We start from the raw sequence: 22,892 nt of genomic DNA, 5'->3' as shown, positions 1-22,892 counted from the left end.
AAGTTTTGGTACTAAGTTGTCTTGTCAATAAATGTAAATGGTCGCTTCGTACTCATTCAATTGGAGATGATGGGAATTCTACATGGATAATTACAAGTTTTGATCATGAGCATTATGCTCTTTGGATATTGTGTTGACTGGCCATAGACAAGCATCATTTTCTGTTATTAAGGAGTGCATCAAGAAGATTAGTATTGATGATAGTCATTTAATCACGCCTAAGACTATAATGAATTATATTCAAATTGAGCATGGATTGGACATAACTTACGAAAAGGCTTGGCATGTTCAAGAAGCTTCTGAGAATGAAATTCGAGATTATACAATTGTTTGTCCAGTTTATTAACAATAAACATCGGTAATTATTTCGTTTATATATCATAATATGTTATGGAATTAAACATCAGTACATATTCGTCTATTCCTTTGTATATAGAAAATAAACATTTATACAGTATGTAGCAAATAAGCAACAAAACAATTCTACTATCACTTACATAGTATATAGCAAATAAACTTCAGAACAGTCCTATGATATTAAAAAGTCTTTTATATTTTTTTTTATCATATTCATTTGTGAATTTATTTAATAGAGAGGTACAAAACAATATGTTTACTATTCAAATGTCTATATATAGTTAACAAACATCAGTCGATATATCTCCTGAATTAACTTATGTATATATTTCGTCAAATATCAGTCTATACAAACATGTTGAGATGATGTATTAATAAACATGAGTTGGCAAACAACAAATATTCCACATTATCTATATCTACTTCAGGAAAAGTTTTTGTCTGTGCAGTTTATTATCAATAAACATCAGTATATTTTATTTCGTTTATATATCCTAATAAACATTTGTATAGTACATAGCAAATAGGCAACAGAACAATCCTATGATAATCTACTAGTAGTTTATGAAGTATAAAGTATATGGCAAATATAGACCAGTGCAAAATTCCCATTATTCGAATATCATAGAGAAGTAGTTATATTCCATAGTATATAGTAATATCATAGAAGGATATACCGTTTTAAGTTTTCTTCATAGAAAGTAAAATTTATGTACAATAAAGATATCTCTTTTGATATGGAATATACCGTTGATAGGAAATATGTTATACATTGAAGTTGATTGCTTCGTCTCCCTAATTTGGTCGTCAATTGCAGTAAGTCCCCGCTTTTGTTTCTATCAATAGTGGAGATTCAAAGTAAACCTCCGTTGGTTGTCAATAGTCTCAGCAAAAGATGGACACGTTGGCCATCGATTCTCTGTTGGCTTACTGGTTGAACGTTGGTAGCCGAATGAAGAACGAAAGAGAATGGTTGCCAAATAAAGAAGAAAAACCCTCGTTTGTGATATCAATTCAAAATAAACCTTTGTCGGGATTCAATAACCAATGTTAAAGATAACCCTTGGCCTTGTCATTGATCGTTGGTCGCTGAACAAAGAAGAAGGAAGAAGCCCTGGTCTGTCGTTGGAACCCTCGTATGTCGTCGATTGAAACTAAAATGGGGGGAGGAGAGAAAGTGAAAAGATGTGGAGGAGAAGTTTCATCGGAAATAGGAAATTTTTGGAAAAAAAAAAGAAGATTAAAATCATTAAGGATGTGTGTGTCTTTAGAATACAAACCCCCAACTGATATGTCAAATATTGGACGAAAGGAATATATACTATCACACTACTAAAACTGCCCTCTCTATCTAATACGTATGATTCAAGTCTCACCAATTGTAAAATAATTAATGAAAAAATGTTGATTAAAAAAATAACAATTAATGAAAAAATTAAACATTTTTATTACAACAAATATGGGGAACAGATATGGGGTAAGGGAATTTCAACCCCTGGCTACGAGGAAAAGATTTCATGCCAATTATACTTATTGTTGGCAAAAACTAGAATTGAAATAAATAAATAAATTTCTGGAATATTACCCATTACAATCTCTCTGTAATCTCTTTGCTTTCAAATATGAATATCCAAAAAATTCATATTTGATTTTTGCTATTGAGAAAGAAGTCATTCAGATGCCTTCTCATCTGATCTCCCTCAATACATTTTGCCCATCCTTCTGAAGCAATGAAAGGGGAAAAATAAAGTTATCAAGATTGGCAACATCAGGGAAACTCGAACTGAGATTCGTACTGAAAGAACTCGATCAGTGCTCTCTCGATCGATTCTGAGCTCCAGGACGTAAGAGAAAGCAAGTAAGCCATCAATGTGTAGCAAGTATGCTTTGAATTATCAGAGGTCAAATTTCAATCTCTATGGGAAAAAGCATGCAGCAGTGTGAATCTACAGTAGAAATTTATCTAGCATGTGACGAATGACATCAACGCCTTCTTTGTGCTTGCTTCCGCCTTTAGCCTGTGTCCATTTTTGTAAACATTTTTTTAAAGATTAGGAATGCAATTGAGTACACCAATTGTAACTTAAGGAGGATTAAGTAAACCCAAACATCATCACAAATTGATATTAATAGTTCAAAGTTCGATTCATTAGAAAACAATGCAGCTTGAAATCTGAGAAAATGTTCCGCAAGCATGGTTTACAATCAAAAGTATGTTCAAACAAACAACTAAAACTCGCATCCTAGCATAGGGCTATTAGTGATTTGATCGGAGAGTTCCTCCCCATCTACCTTTTTAAGAGAATGGGTGTTTTCTATGGCTAGTCAGAGTGTGTGATGTTCTTTGGGTTCTATGGGAACGAAATAACAAGATCACGATGTTTAGGTGGTTAGAGAGGGACTCTTTTGAAGTTTGGTCCCCTGTTAGATATCATGTTTCTCATTGGACTTCGATTTCGGTAACTGTTCTATAAGTTCTATTTAATATAACTCGAGTCCCTTCTTTCAGAGGGGTTCTTCTTTCTTTTGTGGGCTTGGTTTTTGCATGCGCTTGTATTCTTTTATTTTTATCTCAATAAAAGTTATCGAATTCTATAAATAATAAATAAACAAAACTAACTAAATATCAACCGTACACTTCTATGTAAAATGACTCATTCTTATTTTAACCAAGGGAAGACTGTTGAACCTACTTGAATGACACTATGAGCAGCAAACCTCTGCCAGCTTTTATGAAAGCTCACATCTACTTTTTCCCATGAAGCACACGACAAGCCCGTTACGAGTTCATCTGCAAAACGAGTTTCAGCAGTAGATTTAAATGAAAAATTAATAAATAAATAGAAAACAAACAAAATAAAAGGTTATTACAATTATTCTACATAGAAAATGAAAGCAAAATACCTTCCAGCTTGTTGAAGATATTTTCTCCCAGTTTAGGACAAGCTTTGCAATATTCTTCATAAACAATATGGGGGTACTTACAATTCACAAACTTTTCCCACTGATGAAAGAAATTTTAGGATAAATGAATGGTGGGAAATGACAGATGCAAGTCAATAATATCAATAAAAATATCGACACAAAATTTAATGAAAGAAAGTACCCTTGGGAGCTCAGAGTCACATCTTATTGACGATGTTGCCCAACCAACGAAATCTTGGTGGATTAATAAAGGGAAACAACAATTATACAGTTGGAGAATATTAGATGATATAGGTATTTTCAACTATAAAGAAAGGATACTGTCGTAGCTGACATTGGAATAGACCACCCGCCGATGAAATGAGCACAATGCTGACCTACATCACGTTGAGGATAAGTGTACCAAATGGAATGGAACAGAATAACAAGATAGGAGAAACTTAAGGAAAGTGACTTACATGAATAAACATTCATCATTATCTTCTACCATGCGCTGAAGCAAGGGAGACTTCCCCTCAACATCGTCGGTCAGAAAAAGATGGCGGCCGGTCCTTCCGAAAATGCAATGAACGAGACAACTGGCAGCTTTCTCAAAAGCAGATACACCGAAAAGAAATGGCACCTGACAATTGATAATAACAATGGAGTTGAAAAGGCGACTTGATCTGTCCATATGAGTTCAAAACTATGACGAAATCCATATAAACCAAGTGTTTTCTCAAATATAGATAGATCTTATAATGATGTTTACATTAGAATATGAAGCCAATTTAGGTGATCATAGGGAGCACAATTGAACTTTCCATTCTTTTCTTTTATGAAATCATCAGCTTTCATCGAGAAAAAATGAAAGAATACATGAGTGTACAAAACCCAGTCCACAAAAACACCAATCCCTACAGAAAGGGGCTCCAACTTTGCAGAATAACACCTATAGGATACGAATGGTCTTTGATACCGAAGCCCACAAAGAAACGCGAAAGTGGACAAGGGACTAAACTTCACTAGGGTCCTTATCCACCCGTCTAAAACTCCTACCATTCCACTCACCCCACAAGATCCACTAGATCGCACACATCCCAGCTAACCACGAAATTGAACCTTTCATTCTATATACAATTACAAGAGTCCTTTTTCCTTCTTTTTTTTTTTTAATCCAATGAGTATCTAGATCAGTTTGCCCACACCTCAATTAATCTCACTGGACAACACGTTTGACCCCACGACATTTGGATGCTAGTAAAACTCATAGAATATTAAATTCTAGGTAAGTAGCCACCATGAATTGAACTCATTCCCTCTAAGTTCTTTATTATACACATGGTCCTTATTAGTGTACTTTTTAATAGAGAGGAAATTGGTTGTACAGTTTAAAACCACAGAAATCAGACTCATGCCATAGGGACTACAATGGTGAGAAAATAATTGTTTTTTTTTTTTTAAAAAAAAAAAAAACATCAGGGCATGCTTTTGATGGGAATGGAACAAGAAAACATAGAGAAATCCGATACCTGCTTACTCCCCCTTGAACCAAGATGTGGTGTAGCAACAGTAATGAAATTCGAAGCTTCTAGGCCATATATTGTACCTCTTCTTTCCTCCTCACATTCACTGGAAGACATGTCGCCATTTTCTTTCATAGGTGGTCTATATAGCTTCCCTATTGCATACCTCGCTACTAAACCCCCGACCGAGTGAGCAACAAAAGAAATTTTGCGTAGGCTTGGATTTCGGTGTATCAACTCAACAACCTGTATGCCGAAATAATTCAATAATATAAATGACAATATATTCTATCGACTTGGAACAAATTTCAAGACTTTCAGCTAACCTCTTTTGCCAATCGCTCACCCATCACATCGATGCCATCGAGAGTTAATGTAGCTACATTTCGCTCACTACCTGAAAGGAAAAAGTTGTAAACAATTAGCCAAAAGCCCTTTTGCCACAAATTAAGGGAAATGAATTCAGAAAAACAAATCAAAAACGAAAAGGGAAAGAAAAACAAAGTTCACGAAATGTTCTACAATCATAATCTGCAGGTAGCAAGATTTAGCTAATGCATATCTAATTTGGACCAAAAGTAAAAGCTATTCTTTAACACCTAAGACCATAAATTGCTCAATACAGATGAAGATAGCCAACAAGCCCTGATAATGTAACTTTTGTAGAAAGCCACGGCAGTAGTTCATCATCTCCAAGAATGTCGGAAACTTGGTTTCTTTGAATAATGTTCTCGACAAGGAGATTTTGGCTTGGTTCTCACTCAATACAAGGCAATAATAAATAACGTCCATATATTTGATATAATTCAAACAAACAAGAAGACAAACAAGTAACAGGACATAAGACTTGTAAGGAAATAAAGAGAAGGAAAGAAACAAGACAAGTTACAAAGAGAGACCAATATTAAAAACAGAGGAACATGTAACATATAATAGTAAAAAAAAAGGTTTAATAAAACACATTTGGTCTGAGGAAGACAACAGTTTAGTCCATGAAGAATGAGTAGAAATTAATATTAATTAGGGAAGAAATAACATTACAAGAGTTTGAACACAAGACCTTTTGCTCTAATACTATATCATCGATTGACCCAAAAGTTTAAGCTGTTATATCAATACTCTAACACTAACGATTTAATCCATGTAGTTTAAATTTTGTACAGTTTAATCCATAAACTTTAATTTATAACAAATTTATACTTTAAAATTTGTAATGATGTAGTCATTATCCTGAAAAACATTGGTAAGATTTAATGAGATTGTTTACATTCATAGATCAATAAAATAATTAGAAACCAAATGTGTTTATAAACTACAAAACTAAGTCAATAAATAATAAAATTGATACTTGTGTTAATCAAACTTGTCTAGATAATGACTAAATCATTACGAATTTTATAATGTAGGGGCTAATTTGTTACAAAATTAGAAGTATGGAAGTATTAGGAAACTTTTGAACAATGATACTTACAATGAACAATGATTTTGTCGGGAAACATTTGAACGAACAGTTCTGCTGCAAATTTCCAATCCGTTGCTCTGCAAAGAAGAAAGACTTCATATAGAGAATTCAACAAGAAGGTCTCTGTTCTTGCATTCTGCAGAATGGAAAATTAAGGTCCATTTGGATTGACTTGAGGAAAAAACGTTATTTAAACACTATTAACAAAAAAAATGGTTGACAATACACTCCAAACTACAATCCTATACTCACATCACGCCCATTTTAATACTATTTAGAAGTCTGTTACTCAAATGAATCAAAGAAAACAAAATAACCCAAGTCTAGCCAATCTACCATTGAAGTGCTTAAAATTTCAGTGAAATAATCAAATATCTAAACAAAAACCAGCTAACAAACCTTCCAAGGATTCCATGGACCATCACGACGAGATGATCAACAGAGGAAGACTCAGAGACCTTGTTACTCCAAACATCGCGACCCCCACTCGTGATTTCGGCAGAGCAAACCCCATTTTCGACGACGGCGTTTTCCATACAAAACCCACCTTCAAGAAACACTGCCTGGGGGTTTTGCGGTTCGAGGGTCGGTCGAAGATTTGAGAAATTTGAGGCTGTTTATAGGAATTTTTGGATTTTTAGGAAAATTGAGATGTGGAGCCCCGTTGGAAAAGACGGTGGTAATGGATATGATTGAAAAGGGATGAACGAAGGGAAGATTTTGGTCATCAAATATGCCGACAAGACGATAAGTTTGTGCTTACCGCCATTTTCCGGCGGCATCTTTGTTCATACACAGTTGGAGTAACAGATTTGTCATAAATGGATTGGATAATGATAATAAAATTATATAGCTTTTGCTGCTCCCGATGTGGTTTAAATATTGACATAAACGAAATAGGGAGGTATTAATTTCACGAAAATACCCATATTTTTGGAAAAATTATAAAAATAAAAAAAAATCTAAATTAATTAATAAATATTTTATGATTTTTTAGAAAACTAAAGGGCATGGGATTTATATCATATTTTTATTATTGACATTTTGTTATTTACTTTTAATATTTTATAGATTTTTCTACTTTATAATGAAAATATTGATTCACCCATCATCTCGACTCAAAGTCATGGAAACGTGAAAATATAGATATGTCGATGAAATACTATATATATCTATAAATATTTGTCCAAAAAAATGTATATCTACAAAATTTATTTTATTATCATAATATTAAATTTCTATCGACATGTTATATTTCCATATTTCTATAGGTTCAATATCAACATAAAAGATGAATCGATATTTCAATTATATCGTAGAAAAAATCCACAAATCACAAAAAATAAGTAGTAAAATGTCATTAATATAAATATAATATAAACAATAGACATGTTAACTTGTTTAAAAATCATAAAATGTTTATTTACTAATTTAAATTTATTTTTCAATTTTTTTTTTTACAATCTCTCTACAAAATATCCATTCAAATGGACATTTTATTGATACTTTCATTAAAAAATTTTGTAAAATTAAGACTTTGATATTTTCATCGACATCGAACATTTTAAACATCGGTTCTTATTAGTGTAGGTGTAGATGGATGTAGCCAAGAAAGTGCTTCAAAAAGTTCATAAATAACCAAAATGAGTATGGCGTGATAGACAATAAATTTGTTATATCGATTTCGATGTCAAATGTTTAATTCTCTACTCTACATATTGTCAGAAAAAAAAGATATAATGTTTTTTTTTTTCTTTTGAGTATAATAGTAATGGGATGATTTGACATTTTAATTGCTAGTTGAGTTTTTTTAACTCAGACCAGAAAAATGTAATGTTAAGTCCACTCAAATGGGTCATTTTTAGCCTAACTCGGACGATAAAGGGCTTAATTTATAGTAGCTTTACGTTCTTCAAAATTACAACATTTTGTAAGAAATCAAAGTAGTGATAGCCAAATCAACGTGAATTTGTTTAGTAATTAATATGTAATCTTACGTTTGTGGTAAGAGGTAAAACAAAGGAAAGAATTTTTGGAGTTTTTTGTTTTGTAGGTGAAGTTATAAAAAAATGCTTTTAAACTTTAGAGTAATTTTCAATAATTATTCCCTTAGATTTAAACATTTTCTATAGTCTTTGAAATTTGTTTTCAAGATAATATTCTTGTTCTTAGACTTCAAAATTATTACAAATAGAAAAATTTTCAAGAATGAAAATTGATATTAACATATAAAAAGTAGAGGTATATCGAAAACGCCTTGGGATAGCAAGCAAGTTTGTTGAAAGAGGGGTAGGCATGAGAGACTGGAATACGGAACTATCAACACCGTATGCATAAAGGACTAGAGCTTCACAGAGTGATCATCGAGCCAGGTCAGAATCCTCGACTCAAGGTGATGAAAAGAGAGTAATTTGATTATCTCAACAAAGAGAGACCCTGGAACCAGCTCTTCATAAAACAAAGTCAACAATAATCATTAAAAGCATTTAAATAATCAAATTTTACACATTAACTATCATGTCAATTTATATAAATGATGTTGTATGACTTTAAATTTTACACTGCATCAACTTCTTAATTTAGCGAGACAAGAAAAGGAAAAAATAACTCTAAGGATACTTTTTGCATTTCTTTTCTGTACCAATTTTAAAATATGACATTCAAATCAATGGTTTAAATCATATTTTGATCCTGAACTTTGAAACTTATGATATTTTAGTCCATAAACGTTCAAAAACATATGTTTTAGTCCTTGAACTTTTAAAACCGTTATTTTGATCTCGGTTGTTAAGATTTGTTAACTTTATAAAGATAAAATTGCATCTAATATGAGTTAAGTAAGACGAAGGTGAAGTAAAATATCAACAACGAATGCATTAAAATAGTGAACGACCAAGGTCTTGAACGCAAAATGACTCTGGAAATCTCCTATAGAAAATCACTTTACCACCTAATTCAAAATTGAAACCCTAGATTGTTTAGTGTGGCTTACTTATTTGGCAGCTTAATCATTCAAAAATAAGTCATCTCACCATTATATTTAAGAGTTAATAAAATCTTAATTGCAAGGATCAAAGTACTTTTTAAAAATTCAAGAATTATAATGGACCTTTTTTAAAGTTTAAGAACAAAAATAAAACAAGATTCAAAATTCAAGAACCAAAATAGAGTTTAAACCTAGATCATATCATAGTAGAAAAATAATAACAAAAACTATGTATATATATATATTTCATACCAAATAAACTTTTCATCAATTTAAAAGGTCAATAAAATAAATTAGAAGGGGAAAATTTTACAAACATGCAGAAATTAGAGCAAAATGTACACCGTGAGACAATGTTAAATTGTTCTGATTCTGAACATCTACAGGTACAACATTACTCGACTTTTAATACTCTTAATCTTCCCTAATAGTACAACTCCAATATGAGAAATCCTACAAAACCTAAGCTAAAATTGTATCTCAGTTACAACAAATGTGGGGTTCATCTTCATACTAATTACATCTTCCAAATTCTGATATAAACCTGTATCTAAATTATTCCAAAAGGAGAGATCCTCTACTCAATCAAAACCTCTTGATTTCTACATTTCGACTCTAAAGCTAAGAAATGACCATTTTAGAAGGAAAGGACCATTTTAGAAGGAAAGACCATTACTCCTCTGAACTATAGTCACTGGATTCTGGTAGAACAGGCACAGCAGCACAACAGAATGACTCTTTGTCCTTCAGGAGAAGACAGCTACCGTCTGAATTCCATTTCAGGTCGGTTATTGCGAATTCCGATAGAGGGACGTTTACGCAATAAGCACCTGCGGGGGTCCACATGTACAAATGCGGGCTACTGGTGCAGAGAATAAGGCGTGTGCATGTCGGGTCCCAAGCTGCGGCTCGGATAGGATCTTTCTGCACCAAGATGGCTGCCAATTCTAGATGGTGAATGTCCCAAATCCAAAGAGCAGTCGGCATGCTGTCGTTGCGTGTACAGATGTATTGGCTGTCTTTGCTCCATAGCATGAGACCTGTTATATAAACTAACGGTAAAACCATATTTGGGAGACAGATAATAGAAAACACCAAAGGGATGTTCAAACTCCTGCTTGCAAAGGAATGCTAATGACATACAACTTATTGTCAACAATGAACAGATAATCCGAATTGCATTAATGTTTCATATATCTGATACCGTAACTATGAGGAAGCTATTTGATGTACCCTCTCTTTTCCCCACTAAATTGCACAACTAGTAAGATTCGATTTTAAATGGAACATGGATTTAGATTAGTTGGCGGTTCATGATTGTAACTTGATTTTGGTAGGGTATATCTTTAGTAATTTTTACTGCAATTTACAATATACTCCATGCCAAGTATACAACAAAAACACACAATACTATGCGAGGTTTTACTTTCGAACCATATAGAACACAACCTCATACAGTCCAGAAACATTATACCAGAATAAATTTTAAATACTATTTGAAACAGAAGAAGATGATGCAGCACGCATTCTCATTTGGCAGGAACAATGGGTTTACCAATGCCTTGCTTAGGGTTTGGTTTGTCTGCAAGGGGTTTCTGGAATGGCAAAGTAACAGGTACTTCTGTAACTTCATATCTGACCCTGAAGTGTCCTTCGGTAGAGTCTTCTTGAAAATAAGAAAAACGTACAGATAAAACAATTAGCAATGAAGTAGTTCGGATGTTAAAAAATTGAATAGTATAAAATCAAAGACGAGAGACTAATTGATGGGCTGATTTCACACATCATGCTTTGATTTCAAAACCTTGTGAAAGGTGATAGACTAACAATTTAGGAGACAAGTCAATGGCCAAGTTTATGATATTTCTTGGCCTTTGGTGGCGAGTACCCAATTCAGAAAAAAGATGGCTTCATTAAGATGGCTTCAATATGAAGGTAACAGATACACAACTACAAGTTTACGAACAAGTGAAAATTGAGCTAGGATGGATGGTGAAAGAAAACCGATGATCTTACATTTTGAACAGTCTTTCTTATCTGGCAAGAAAAAGATAAACACCTTACGCTAGCAATTTATAGACATTAAATTCATGCAAGGCCAATTCAGAAAAGAACATTTACCAGAATTCCCTTGGATAAATTCATCATTGAGACATAATTCCGACATATTAAGCTGCAATGGTTCATCCACCTCCTAAACATGAAAGGGAAAAAACACGGGCTTTCTTTTTTATGAGAAAAGGTTCATAGACCGGTAACTGGAAAGACAAAATGATATTACCTTAAAAATAGCAGTGCAACTAGGACCACGAACGGTAGATACATGAATAAACTCAGCAAAAGTCTTCCATGTCAGATGATTTAAAACTCTCAACATCTGATCATAACTACCAACAGCTAAAAACTGTCCACAAGGTGACCATGAAACACTTTTTACACCAAGTCCACTTTCATATGCTTGATACTTAAATAGACACCTTCCATCTGGAGAGTAAATTAAAACCTGCACAAACCAACCCAAGCTTTACATATTTTTGTCTTTATTTAATTCAGTATTGAAAATAATCAGCCACGTGCCGTGTATTGTTTTAAAACATGACTTCTCAAGGATGAAGGGCTTCTCTAGACTTCAAAATTATTTTTGAATTTTGGCTTTACACCATAATTGTCAGGATTTATGATTTTTAAGCACACTAGAAGACCCCAATTGGAATTAATAGGAAAACAAATCAAACTGACAAAAGAGGGAGGAGAGAGTACAACATGAGGATCCTACAAAGTAGTTTTCTACTGAAGAATATCAAACGAAGGCTTGTTCTCAGAAATGCTATGGCTACTAGTTAACCAAATTACAAGAAGAAATTAATAACATTGGAAGAATAACAGCTAAATTCTTAAGAACACACCAAAAAACTGCACAATGATCAATAATCTCTAGTTTTCCGTCCATATTATCTTGCTTGCATTGAAATATATGTTGATTTCTCACGGTCCACAAACCCTGTCAAATTGTTTGATGTCCTTGAACCACAATAGAATAGCTCTTCTTTTCAAGCATGACCACGTAGCAGGATGAGAATTTCAGTTTAGTGCCCAAATGAAAAATACCCGTGAGAATCAAAGCCTTGAAACATATAGATTGTAGAATGATAAAAAGAACAAAAGATGAAGACACTCCCTTGCTTTCACACATAGAATGCAACAACTTGGGCTAATTGTCGAATACATATGGCACGCTCTTTGAACTCTTTTAGCCATACTTAATCCTTCCATGAAGAGTTGAAGACTAATCAGGCTGATACTCATCTTCCTAGAAAACTTTGTTTTCCACACAAAATAGATAAGGTTCTTCAGTAATGACGGAGCAATGAATCATTTAAGAAGGGATTTAACAAAAAAATCCAACCATATCAAGTGACCAAAAAATCTTGCCTTTTGTACCACTAATTAAAACATTCTCATTCAACAGTAAAAATCACACAAAATTTACTCCACTCCTCATTCCTATGATTTCTTCCAAGCATAAAATAACATTTCATGACCTTAAATCTTCTTCCCAAGCTTCAAGAACCTACAAGTCTTTCTTACTAAAACTTTCAAAAACTCCAGGAAACCCACGGCCAAAGTTTGATTGCCCACCCAATTGTCATTCCAAGAAGATGTGACCATGTCATTGCCAGCCATTATGAAGAAAAACTTTCAAAAATAGCTTTGAACTTTAAGTTGGTCGTGTAAGTTCTGTCTACACTTTTGGGGTATCTTCAGCATCTTCTCGACTATCTTGATATTATGATGGAAGCGCTCTTGTGATATCAATCGATTTATTGAGTAGAAAATAGGTACAAGTAGAGGGAGCTCGAGCTCCCTAACTCGCTCAAGACTCATTTGGGTACAAAATATACCAAAAACATACTTAAGCGGAACGTACCCTCTCATATTCTTCTCTCTCACACCATACACATTCATTCATCAGCCATATAACAAAGTTACTAAACTATGCTAGGTCACACACTATTACAGTTCTCACAGAAAGATAAGCAGACACCCCCCCCCCCCCCCCCCCCCCCCCCCAAGGAAAGAGAGTTTGATTGTTTGGCAGACCAAGCTTTTCACGTGCCTCTGGTATATATGGTTGGAAAAAATAGGGGTTTAGAGAGGTTTAAAAGGGTCCTGATTCTCGAGAAGATGTGTGGAACTTGACGTATATATATTCATCTCTTTAGGTCCATGTAACTAACTCATTCTGCAATCTTCATGCACCCTTTTGGTCTAATAGTTTTATTATTTTCTTTTAACAGCTCTTTTCTTCAAATGGCCACTGTTATTTATGACCAATTATATTCGCCCATCTTTATAAAATATGTTCTCTAATCAGGAAAAGATGGAACAAAGAGAAGTTGTTTTGAGGGTTTAAAACGGTCAAGATTATCAAGAAGATGTGTGCAACTTGGAATTCTTATTCATCTCTTTAGGTCCATGTAACTAAGCCATTGTGTAATCTTCACGGACCCTTATGGTGTAGTAGTTGTATTATTTTCATGTAATAGCTCCTTTATGACCAACCATATTCATTCATCTCTATAAAATAAAGAAGGATGATGAGAAAGAAGAATGCCAAAAGTGGTCTTTTACATAAATTACATCGATCAGTTTCACAAGATGTATGCACCAGGAGTATAAAGGAAATATTTAAAACTAAAACAGGAAGATATCACCTTATATTCAAGAGGCGAGTCCCAGACCACAACAGAACTATCATCTGGCGACCATTCAATATCTGCCAAATCCAGAGTATCAACAGCAAAAACACCCATGATCTCCCATGTATGACAAGAAATGAGATTAATGTAATCCTTGCAATCTTTTCGAGTGCAAACTGCTGCAAATTTTCCATCCTTGGTAAATGAAACTCCCTTGGAAGTATGCTTTGGCCACTGCACATGTACACATGCTGTATTTACCAAAGACCAGACTGTTAACCGTAGTTGAAAATCTGATGTGGTCAATATGTGACGGCTGTCTGGGCTCCACCTAGCATATGCAATGCCCGCTGGACCATCATCTATCTTGCACGTCCATTCAGGCTGTGTCAATGACCATGCCTGTATCATTGGTTTTTTATATAGACCACAAAGAATGTATTCAGAATCAAGGGCCCATTCGATGTAGCTTATCTTGTCCAGACAGGAAAACAAGTGCACAACCTGCATTGCATCGTTTAGGTTATATTCTCATTTTCATCTGCAAAACTACGTCTACCTCACAACCAAGCTACTGCTCAAGTTTCCATTGGATTTTCCCTCCCCCCAGAACAGAAAATAAAAGCAAGAACAAAGTTTATTTTTGCGTCACTTTATCTGTCATTGTAAAAAATAAAAACTGGCATCAAGTTTTACATGTATCATGCAAATCTATTTTCTACTGATGCTAATAAGATAGGCATACTTCTAAACCTTCCTTTCTCCTATTAATATTTATGACATTTTAACCAAAAATTTCGACTCTTAAGACAATAGTACATAAAAATTTAGAAGTAGCACAAGAGTATTCATACCCTGCATTTTGAGAAGAGCAAAGCACTTACAAATAGGTCGAGAGAGTGAGAGAAAGAGAGATTATCCAGTATGTCAATGTAACTCGATTAGAATGCTTATCAGTTCCAATAAATCATACTGGGTTCTTACATTCTCATAGTTTTGCATTTTCTTTTACCAATTCCGTCTTATAAGTCCCAAAATGGCTACATCCTTCCTGATCTCCGACAAATCTATTTAGCAACAGATCGGAAGCTACTCTGGTTAATGGTTTTGCTAAAAATTGAAACAGAAAAATAAGATGTTCTATTGATCTTCGCTGTAAAATGATTACAGCTTCTAGATGGATTTATCCAAAATCAAAACTCATAAGAAAAACACGCGAATCAGCTCACTTCAGTTCAATTTATCCTACTTGGTTAAACACACCAACAAATGGACAATCCAGCAATGCTGCTTAACAGAGATACCAAGAAATTCTCAGTTCCAAATACCCTAATCGCTTAGTTATCCATCAGCGAAATGTTGAGATCACAATTTAAGTGAAATTTTCCAAATAATTGATTCGAGAAGAGTGAGAGAGAGAGAGAGAGAGAGAGAGAGAGAGAGAGAAACCTTGAAGGAGAGAGTGTCGCGAACAACGAGACGATAATCGACGGCCACAGCAATGAAACGGGAGTTGGGAGAGAAACAGCAAGGTCCAGTCTGCTTGTAAGACTCAGTGAACTCCATAGCTTCTGGAGGGAAGGACGAAGCTCCAAGAAGATAATGGCGAAATGGTGTTGAATGGGAGAGAGTTTTCGAGTCTCTACATTTGAATTGCGATAAAAAAGTGACAACAATTGGATCAAAATCTGGCGGAAACAAATCCACCAAAAGGAACAACTTTTCGGTGATTTTCAAAGGAGATTTCAAATATTTTCTGGCAAAACTATCCCCGAATTATGTTGGATTAGTATAAATTTTGGTTTGAAGTGTTATTTTGACGTCTGAAATTTTAAACACGTGATTTTTGTACGGATGACTCGAATGTCGAAATTTTTATAGTGATGATCTAAATTTAGTTATGCTAATTTTGAATCATCTCAATTCGAAAAATAATGAAAACTAGTTGTTTCCTTAAGTCACAAAGTACATAGATCGTGTTGTCTGTTTTTTTTTCCATCCCTCTTGCTCACGCCCCTCTCTCACATCCTCACAATCGTATTTCCCTTACCCCCTTCAAATATTAGAGCAGAGCAAATCTTTGTGCTCCTCACACTTACAATAAAACATTTGGAAGGCGGCTTGAAGTACGAGCACGAGAGTTCATCGAAACAGGTGATGAATGATTACCTAAAGCACGAGCATAAACGATCGTCAAAGCAAGTGATGAATGGTTGAATAGTGATCATGAGAGGGAGGGAAGAAGGTAGTGCAAGTGTGATGAGGAGAAAGGAGGGCAAGTGTGTGGGAAGAAGAAAGTAAAGATTGCAATCCTAAGTAAAATGTTAATATTCATCGTTTTCAAAATTCGAATCATTCGACATTAACATAATGCACAGTGGGGTCATCCATACAAAATAAAAATTCCTAAAATACACCCACAATGGTCAATGATGATCAACCCAAGTTTTTTTTTTTATTTAAAGAAAAAACTAACTTGTTCTCCCTAGTTCTTCTTTGGGTTTGCGGTGTATTATGCATCACAACTGGAGTAATTTGATTCCAAACATAATTAAATATTGCATCGCGATTTGAATAAATTGGAATCCAATTCTCCGTATGCTATTGTATCGACTTGCCATTTTTAGTATATAGTGACTGTGGATTTAAATAAAATCTAAATCTCTCAATCACGACCATTGAGGATGTTCAATGATCGTGATGCATTGTTTAATCGCGTTCAAAGATCGAATCCCACTCAAAATGCATAACTTATTGCAAATACAAAGTAACATTTGAGAGATTTTGTACGTTAGCAAGTGGATTGTGACATAAGCAAAATGTTAGTTTTCATTATTTTTAAAATATGGGTCAATCAATATTTAGGGGTGAAATTTGGATCACCTGTACAAAAATATTAATTCTAATGAGCAAAATACATCAATAATTGTGCTTTGGTGACACTTGCCAAATGAGAAGACAATATAGAAGGTAATGAAAAAGAGCGGAAGAAAAATGAAAAATAAAATTACAAAAATGGTGTATATATATATATGTAAATTATAAAAGTGTCACACATCAACCATCAATGTTATGTCTGTGTTAACCAATCAACAGTGGACTTGATTGAATGACCATTTAAAATTATTTTTCAAACTTCACAAACTAAGCTAAACTAACTTTGGCTAATTTATATAAATATCATTAAAAAAATCAAACTTATACACGTATACTTAATAGGTCCAATCAATTGCCACCATATACTAATTATTGTATAAGTTTACATTCTTAGTCCCTTGATAACTATTTTGGGGGCGATTTAGGCAAGAAATGGAGCTGTGAAATTATGGAGTTGTTTAATCGTAGGACTTAAAATGTAAAGAGTTAATAAGACATGAAATTTATATTTTTAGTCGTGGGATGCACAAATTCCTTAGGTTAAACAAGGATTGAAGTTAACTCCACCTAACTCAACTCCTTTGGCCAAACACTCTTGATTCATTACTTCTATCTAATGAGGTCCTTTAATTTGTTGTCTATGTTTAGAATTGTTTACAAAATCTACGTCAAAATTTTTGAAAACTTATATATATTAAAATATTTGTTTTTAGAATTGGGCAACAAATTCAAATGTTTCCTTACGAAAATGGAAACTATTGCATGGAAATTATGGAAAGGTAAGTACAATTTTTAAAAAATCAACAATAAAATGTTAGATAATGTTTGGTAAACATTTAGATTTTAGTTTTTGGTTTTGAAAAATAGGCTTATAACCAATATTTTTATATATAAATTTCTTTGTTATATTATTTATTTCAGTCAATATTTCAAAAATTAAGTCATAATTTGAAAACTAAAATAAAGAATATATCAATTGTTTCTATTTTTTTTAAGTTAAAATTATAATATAAAATTAGGAGAAAACATGCCTAAATTTTGAAAACAAAAAACTAAAGACAAACATGATTCCAAACAAGACCTTATTAATAAGGATCTAAACTTTCATAATTAATTCATTTTAACTACATCATCTACCAGTGATCCATAACTCTTATTTTATTCCAAATCAATTCAAAATTTCTTGAATGAAATATTTTTCTAAAAGAAATTACACTTAAAGCACTAAAAAATACATCACGTAGTTCTTTCTAAAGAAATGAGAAGGAAAAATTGCCCATATTAATGAATGGTTGTACTATCTACTTGAATTCAAGAAGTCTTACATGCTTGTGGGAAATATGCATGGACGAAAACTTGTTTGATAATCATTAGATTTAATTTTTGAAAACTGTGCTTATTTTTTCACAAATAGTATTTCATTTTCCTTAAAAAAACTTGACTCTTAATCAAATTCGAAGAATAAATAATAAATTGAAAACTAATCGTTTTTTAGTTTTGAAACAAAAAAAAAGCTACCACAGATAGATGAGCTTATGAGCATAACTTTTAAAAACTAAAAAACAAAATCTAAATGTTTATCAAACAATACCTGAAATTTTAACTAATCAAAATTTAGGGGTAGAAATTCATTTTCCCCCCAAACTCTTTTCTTCATTTTTTTTTTTGTTTAAGTGAGTATCAGCTGAGGGGTTAAACTCATTACCACTTACTAACATCAATTTCATAACTTATTAATTATTTATATTATTAAACAACTTCTCAACTAAAGATAGCATCAATTTCTTAATTTATTAATTCTTTACACCAATGGACCAAGACTAAACAACTTTTCAACTAAAGATAACATCAATTTCAAGATTTTGTCATAATTAATTATGGCTCATTTGTGGCGTTGAGTTAGTTATTATAGTAAGTTATAATAGTTTACATTAGCATGCGTCTGGAGTGTAGACTATTTTAGTCCGGGTAATAAATAGTAAACAGAATAACAAACACGGAAAGATGTAACAAAGAAGGGAAGAGAGGATGAGTATGAAATAATAAACATTGTAACAAATAGTAAATACTCTAACAAATAGAGATTTGAAATCTAATACGTAATTAATTATAAGTTATAATAGTTAGAAATCGATTATTATAATTGGAGTCTCAAACATGTCTCCTCTACCAATTTAAAATTAGTGGCCCAATGTCAGGCCCCTGGTCACCCGTTTTGGATTGTACTTGTGGGAATATTTAGATTCAAAACATCAGGTTGATTATGGAACCTTCTAGGCTACGAAAAAGTTTTTCATACCACGCTTCTACCCGTAATACCTAGATATTCTTAACAAGAGCTTCTCCACTAAAGACACAACTTCACTCTTTGTTCCAATCAATGCTCTACTTCTTGTAATGGAAGACATAAAGAAGTCAAATTGCAAAGCTTTCACAAGAAGGTTTGAATTAGTCTCATGGCTTCCTCTACAATTTTCCTTTCACCAATCCCATAATTTAAAACCTCCATTTTCATCATCACACACCACAATCCTTTTCATTCTCCTCATCACTCAAAATGCTCTGCTCCAAATCCCACAAACTCCACCGCACCTCCGCCGCTTCTCTCCCACCGTTAACAACCGCCGCCGAACCAGTTCTCAACAACGACGATCTCTTCATCGAAATCCTTCTTCGTTTACCCATCCAATCCCTTCTAACCTTCAAATCCGTCTCCAAACGATGGCTTTCCTTAATTTCCAATCCCGATTTCTCTCACCGTCGAACCACTTCTCATCCATCCACTCCTTCTGGTATCTTCTTCCCCCGTCCCCGCCCTAAATCCCCTGCATTTGATTTCCTCAATTTGACTGCAAATCCCTCTAGGGCTCCCTTCGAATCTCTCAATTTCACCGACGAGAAACACGGATTTGTAATCCTCCAATCCTGTAATGGCTTGTTCTTGTGCAGCAGTAATAATGGAAACTACTGGAGAAGAGATTATTATGTTCACAATCCAACGACGAATCACTTCACTAAGCTTCCCAAGCTTCAAGCCGGAACAGTTTTCGGTCTCACCTTAGCATTTGATCCTTCACGATCGTCAGATTACAAAGTGATTTCCGTTCGATACTCCGATTCCTTCACGAACACCTACCAAATCGAAATTTATTCCTCTCGAACTGGCCCATGGAGACCCGTCCAAGGCGTGTTTTCAGCTCCGTTTAGCATGAGATTCGATAACGGAGTGTACTGGAACAGAGCTGTTCATTGGATCAGCACTTGGGAAAACAGTCTTTACTTCGATCTGTATGAAGAGAAACTCCATGAATTGCCAATGCCTCGAGTACCGGATGGAAGGGAAGAGAGAAGAGTGAAGTATTTTGGGACTTGTGGTGGGAATCTTCATCTGATTGAAATTTACGATGCTCGAGATATGGAGTTGAATGTTTACGAAATGCAAGATGATCATTCTGGGTGGTTTGTGAAGTATCGTGTCGATCTTCATGGCGTTTCTGTTGCATTTCCAGAAATGATTCCATCGGTGATGGATGTGGATTTGGGTTTCTTCCCCAAATTCTCGGTGATGGCCATTGTTGACGGAATTGAGGAATCGTACATTGTTTTGAAGATTGATGGGATAATTGTGAGAGTGATTGTTGAGAGTGGAAGATTTGAGAGCTTGGGGAAGATTGAAAGTGGTGGAGGAACATCACAAGCCACTCTTACTCTTGGGTTTGGAGAGATTGATGCATATTTGTACATTGAGAGTCTTGCATGTGTTTAATTAAGAAGAATAGGAACAATGCGTCAATCATATGCAAGAAAATGAACGTGTTAATTAACATTATACAAACCCTAAACCTAAACAATTAAAATCCATCTACATGAATCAACGAGTTAAATTGTTTAGATTCAGGGTTTGTAAGAGGTTAATTAACACGTTCATAGATTAAATTCATGTAGATTGATGTCCTAAGTCTCTTGTATTCTCGTAGTTTGTAAACATTGTATAAACAAGTTGTTATTAATAAAATAATTGTTATTTTATAAGCATACACTCAATCCAATAAACTAAAGATTCTAGGTTATTTTATATAATTTAAACAAGCATATAGAGAAATACAGGTGAATCTTGTTTAAACAATAACCTAAACAGTCTATAGTAGATGGATAAGGCTGGGTACCTTGTCTTGGTGACACTACGGATACGACCCACTTTGTAGGTGTTACAAGTGTTGTAAAGCGCTACATATAATCTAATCCTAATCATTCACGTGAAGACATGTGAGCAGAGGTATCCTATATAAAGAGTTTGTATAAGACCAGACCATGAAATGATTAGTCTCATTATATAACGTCGTTAATAATAGAGACTTACATTTCACTAGGATAATCATAGGCGACATGACTTGAATCTTGAGTGAGTTGTGAACTCCTGCTCATGAAGGCGGTCCTTTGATTTGTATGGGTAAGAGTGGCCAGATTACCAACTCAATAAGCCTACTATTTTGGGGATTCATCTGACTGGGGAGCTGGGAACACAGCTACACAAGACGGAATTCACTCATTCTCTGATGACGGGGTAAGTAGATAAATTGCTCTTTTAATGGCTGATTCCAGGGCTTGAACATAGTGGCCACACCCTCTCCTGGCCCGAGAGGGACTTGGCCATAGTTGGACTATGACTTATTGTTCATTAAATGAATCAGTGGTACTTAAGTAGTTAGATATAACTATAGGGGCAAAATGGTAATTTTGGCCCAACTGTACTTATGAGCAATTTGTGAATGGTCATCAACTGTTGATTGGTTATATTCAATGGACACAGAAATATACCTATGAAGGAAATCTAAACAGAGATCTTCATGAGTAGCAGAAGTGGATCGTTCCAAATCCCATTCAGAATGAAACATAAACAATTACAGTCTTAAACAGAAACGAACAGATTATGCATAAACTGAAATTACCACATACTACAAGAAGATACAAGGGATAGAAGTTGCGTACCTTGAAGAACTTTTCTTCAAATATCCCTCGATTTTTTAGCAAATCGTTCAATCAGCACAAACAAAAACACAACAAACGAAACAGCCAACAACACGAACAACTAGATGCACCTCGAACCCAATCGAGTTCAACTCGATCCTCGAACTGAATTAGAACACCACCAAAAGTGTTATCTTGATATTCTTGGTGTGAGAATCCAGAAGTTGTGGACTCTGTATGATCTTGGATTGAGGAAAACAGGAGGTAGATGATTGAGTAAGTGAGAGATGAAGACTGTCTATCGCATAGACGATGTACTCGATCGTTTAGAAATGAAGCCTGGAAGCCTAGCATATAGACTTTGCTACCCTATTGTGTAGCAACGATCAAGCGAGTAACTGTCGTATAATCAACTCCTAGATCGATCGTGTATGCTCTCAATGCTATCGCTTAGTAAAAACACTTTTTACTTGATAGCCTTTTCCATGAGATTTTTCGAATGAATCAACAACTAAATTTGGAAAACAATTTTTCTTTTTATCTCACGGTTACCATAAAACTTTCAATAACCTCCCACCCAATTCGATTATTAGAGAAAAAGAATTAATTATCATATAATTAATATATTATAAATAAATATGACAACCAACTTATCATATTATATTTATAACCTATAGATTTTAATATTTCATCATATGAAATATATAAATCATAGTTTTTTTTCTATTTTATGGTATGTAATATAAATCATATTTATATTAATTCCTTCAATTAATGTATCTCTCACATCAATTATATCACATATAATTGAATTTTCTCTTGTTAATTTGAACACTTCAAATCAACCAAAAATCTTATTCTCAACTTAGTGAATTGTTCACGAGGTGTTTGCATCATGTCGCGTAGTGAATTGAGAGACTATACGATAGCTCACTTTTTACTATCCGATCGCTTACACACACACACTTATTTCTAAACGATCGCCTACCTTTCTATTATTTAGCGCCTGATCTTTACTAAACGATCGTATAGACGATCGCCTACCTTTTCCTACACGATCGTGTACTTCACTTAAATGATCACACTTTTTTTATATGATAGACTTAGCTTTC

General features: G+C 34.0%; 3 protein-coding genes across 5 annotated transcripts; 1 reads left to right on the top strand and 2 right to left on the bottom strand.

Annotated features, from left to right (window-relative positions):
- Nucleotides 1-1,761: 1,761 nt before the first annotated feature.
- Nucleotides 1,762-7,101, bottom strand: LOC120069432 (lipid droplet phospholipase 1-like). 2 transcript variants are annotated; one of them, XM_039021180.2, is made up of 10 exons: nt 6,649-7,101; nt 6,259-6,326; nt 5,114-5,184; nt 4,794-5,033; nt 3,741-3,904; nt 3,604-3,659; nt 3,464-3,516; nt 3,262-3,361; nt 3,051-3,148; nt 1,762-2,375 (listed from the first exon to the last, which is right to left on the bottom strand). In XM_039021180.2, exons 1-10 carry the CDS (start codon nt 6,783-6,785, stop codon nt 2,304-2,306), a joined length of 1,059 nt encoding a protein of 352 aa, XP_038877108.1. In that variant the 5' UTR covers nt 6,786-7,101; the 3' UTR covers nt 1,762-2,303. The 2 variants fall into 2 exon arrangements, with proteins under 2 accessions (XP_038877108.1, XP_038877110.1); XM_039021182.2 differs by having other exon boundaries at nt 6,259-6,385; nt 6,649-7,100.
- A 2,460-nt stretch (nt 7,102-9,561) lies between these two features.
- Nucleotides 9,562-15,785, bottom strand: LOC120069443 (Transducin/WD40 repeat-like superfamily protein). 2 transcript variants are annotated; one of them, XM_039021202.2, is made up of 6 exons: nt 15,385-15,785; nt 13,951-14,439; nt 11,517-11,738; nt 11,357-11,429; nt 10,791-10,898; nt 9,562-10,275 (listed from the first exon to the last, which is right to left on the bottom strand). In XM_039021202.2, the coding sequence occupies exons 1-6, from the start codon at nt 15,499-15,501 to the stop codon at nt 9,908-9,910; spliced, it is 1,377 nt and encodes a 458-aa protein (XP_038877130.1). In that variant the 5' UTR covers nt 15,502-15,785; the 3' UTR covers nt 9,562-9,907. The 2 variants fall into 2 exon arrangements, with proteins under 2 accessions (XP_038877130.1, XP_038877129.1); XM_039021201.2 differs by having other exon boundaries at nt 10,791-10,901; nt 15,385-15,740.
- A 3,345-nt stretch (nt 15,786-19,130) lies between these two features.
- Nucleotides 19,131-20,847, top strand: LOC120069440 (F-box protein At5g07610-like). The gene has a single exon (XM_039021199.2). It carries the CDS (start codon nt 19,370-19,372, stop codon nt 20,576-20,578), a length of 1,209 nt encoding a protein of 402 aa, XP_038877127.1. The 5' UTR covers nt 19,131-19,369; the 3' UTR covers nt 20,579-20,847.
- The last annotated feature ends 2,045 nt before the right edge of the window (nt 20,848-22,892 follow it).

This window comes from Benincasa hispida, chromosome 12, assembly GCF_027475165.1.
Source record: "Benincasa hispida cultivar pf3 chromosome 12, pf3_genome.v1.1, whole genome shotgun sequence".
NCBI lineage: Eukaryota > Viridiplantae > Streptophyta > Magnoliopsida > Cucurbitales > Cucurbitaceae > Benincasa > Benincasa hispida.
The sequence above is the reverse complement of the archived record's forward strand: the minus strand, read 5'-3'. Positions and strand labels throughout refer to the sequence as shown.

Coding starts and splice junctions, on each gene's coding strand:
- LOC120069432 (XM_039021180.2), bottom strand. CDS start 6,785: ATGGAAAACGCCGTCGTCGAAAATGGGGTTTGCTCTGCCGAAATCACG. Junction 5,185..6,258: donor CGACAAAATCATTGTTCATT/GTAAGTATCATT, acceptor TTTTCCTTTCAG/GTAGTGAGCGAAATGTAGCT. Junction 2,376..3,050: donor CTGCTCATAGTGTCATTCAA/GTAGGTTCAACA, acceptor AAATGGACACAG/GCTAAAGGCGGAAGCAAGCA.
- LOC120069443 (XM_039021201.2), bottom strand. CDS start 15,501: ATGGAGTTCACTGAGTCTTACAAGCAGACTGGACCTTGCTGTTTCTCT. Junction 14,440..15,384: donor GCGACACTCTCTCCTTCAAG/GTTTCTCTCTCT, acceptor GATGCAATGCAG/GTTGTGCACTTGTTTTCCTG. Junction 10,902..11,356: donor ATTTATCCAAGGGAATTCTG/GTAAATGTTCTT, acceptor CTTATTTTCAAG/AAGACTCTACCGAAGGACAC.
- LOC120069440 (XM_039021199.2), top strand. CDS start 19,370: ATGCTCTGCTCCAAATCCCACAAACTCCACCGCACCTCCGCCGCTTCT.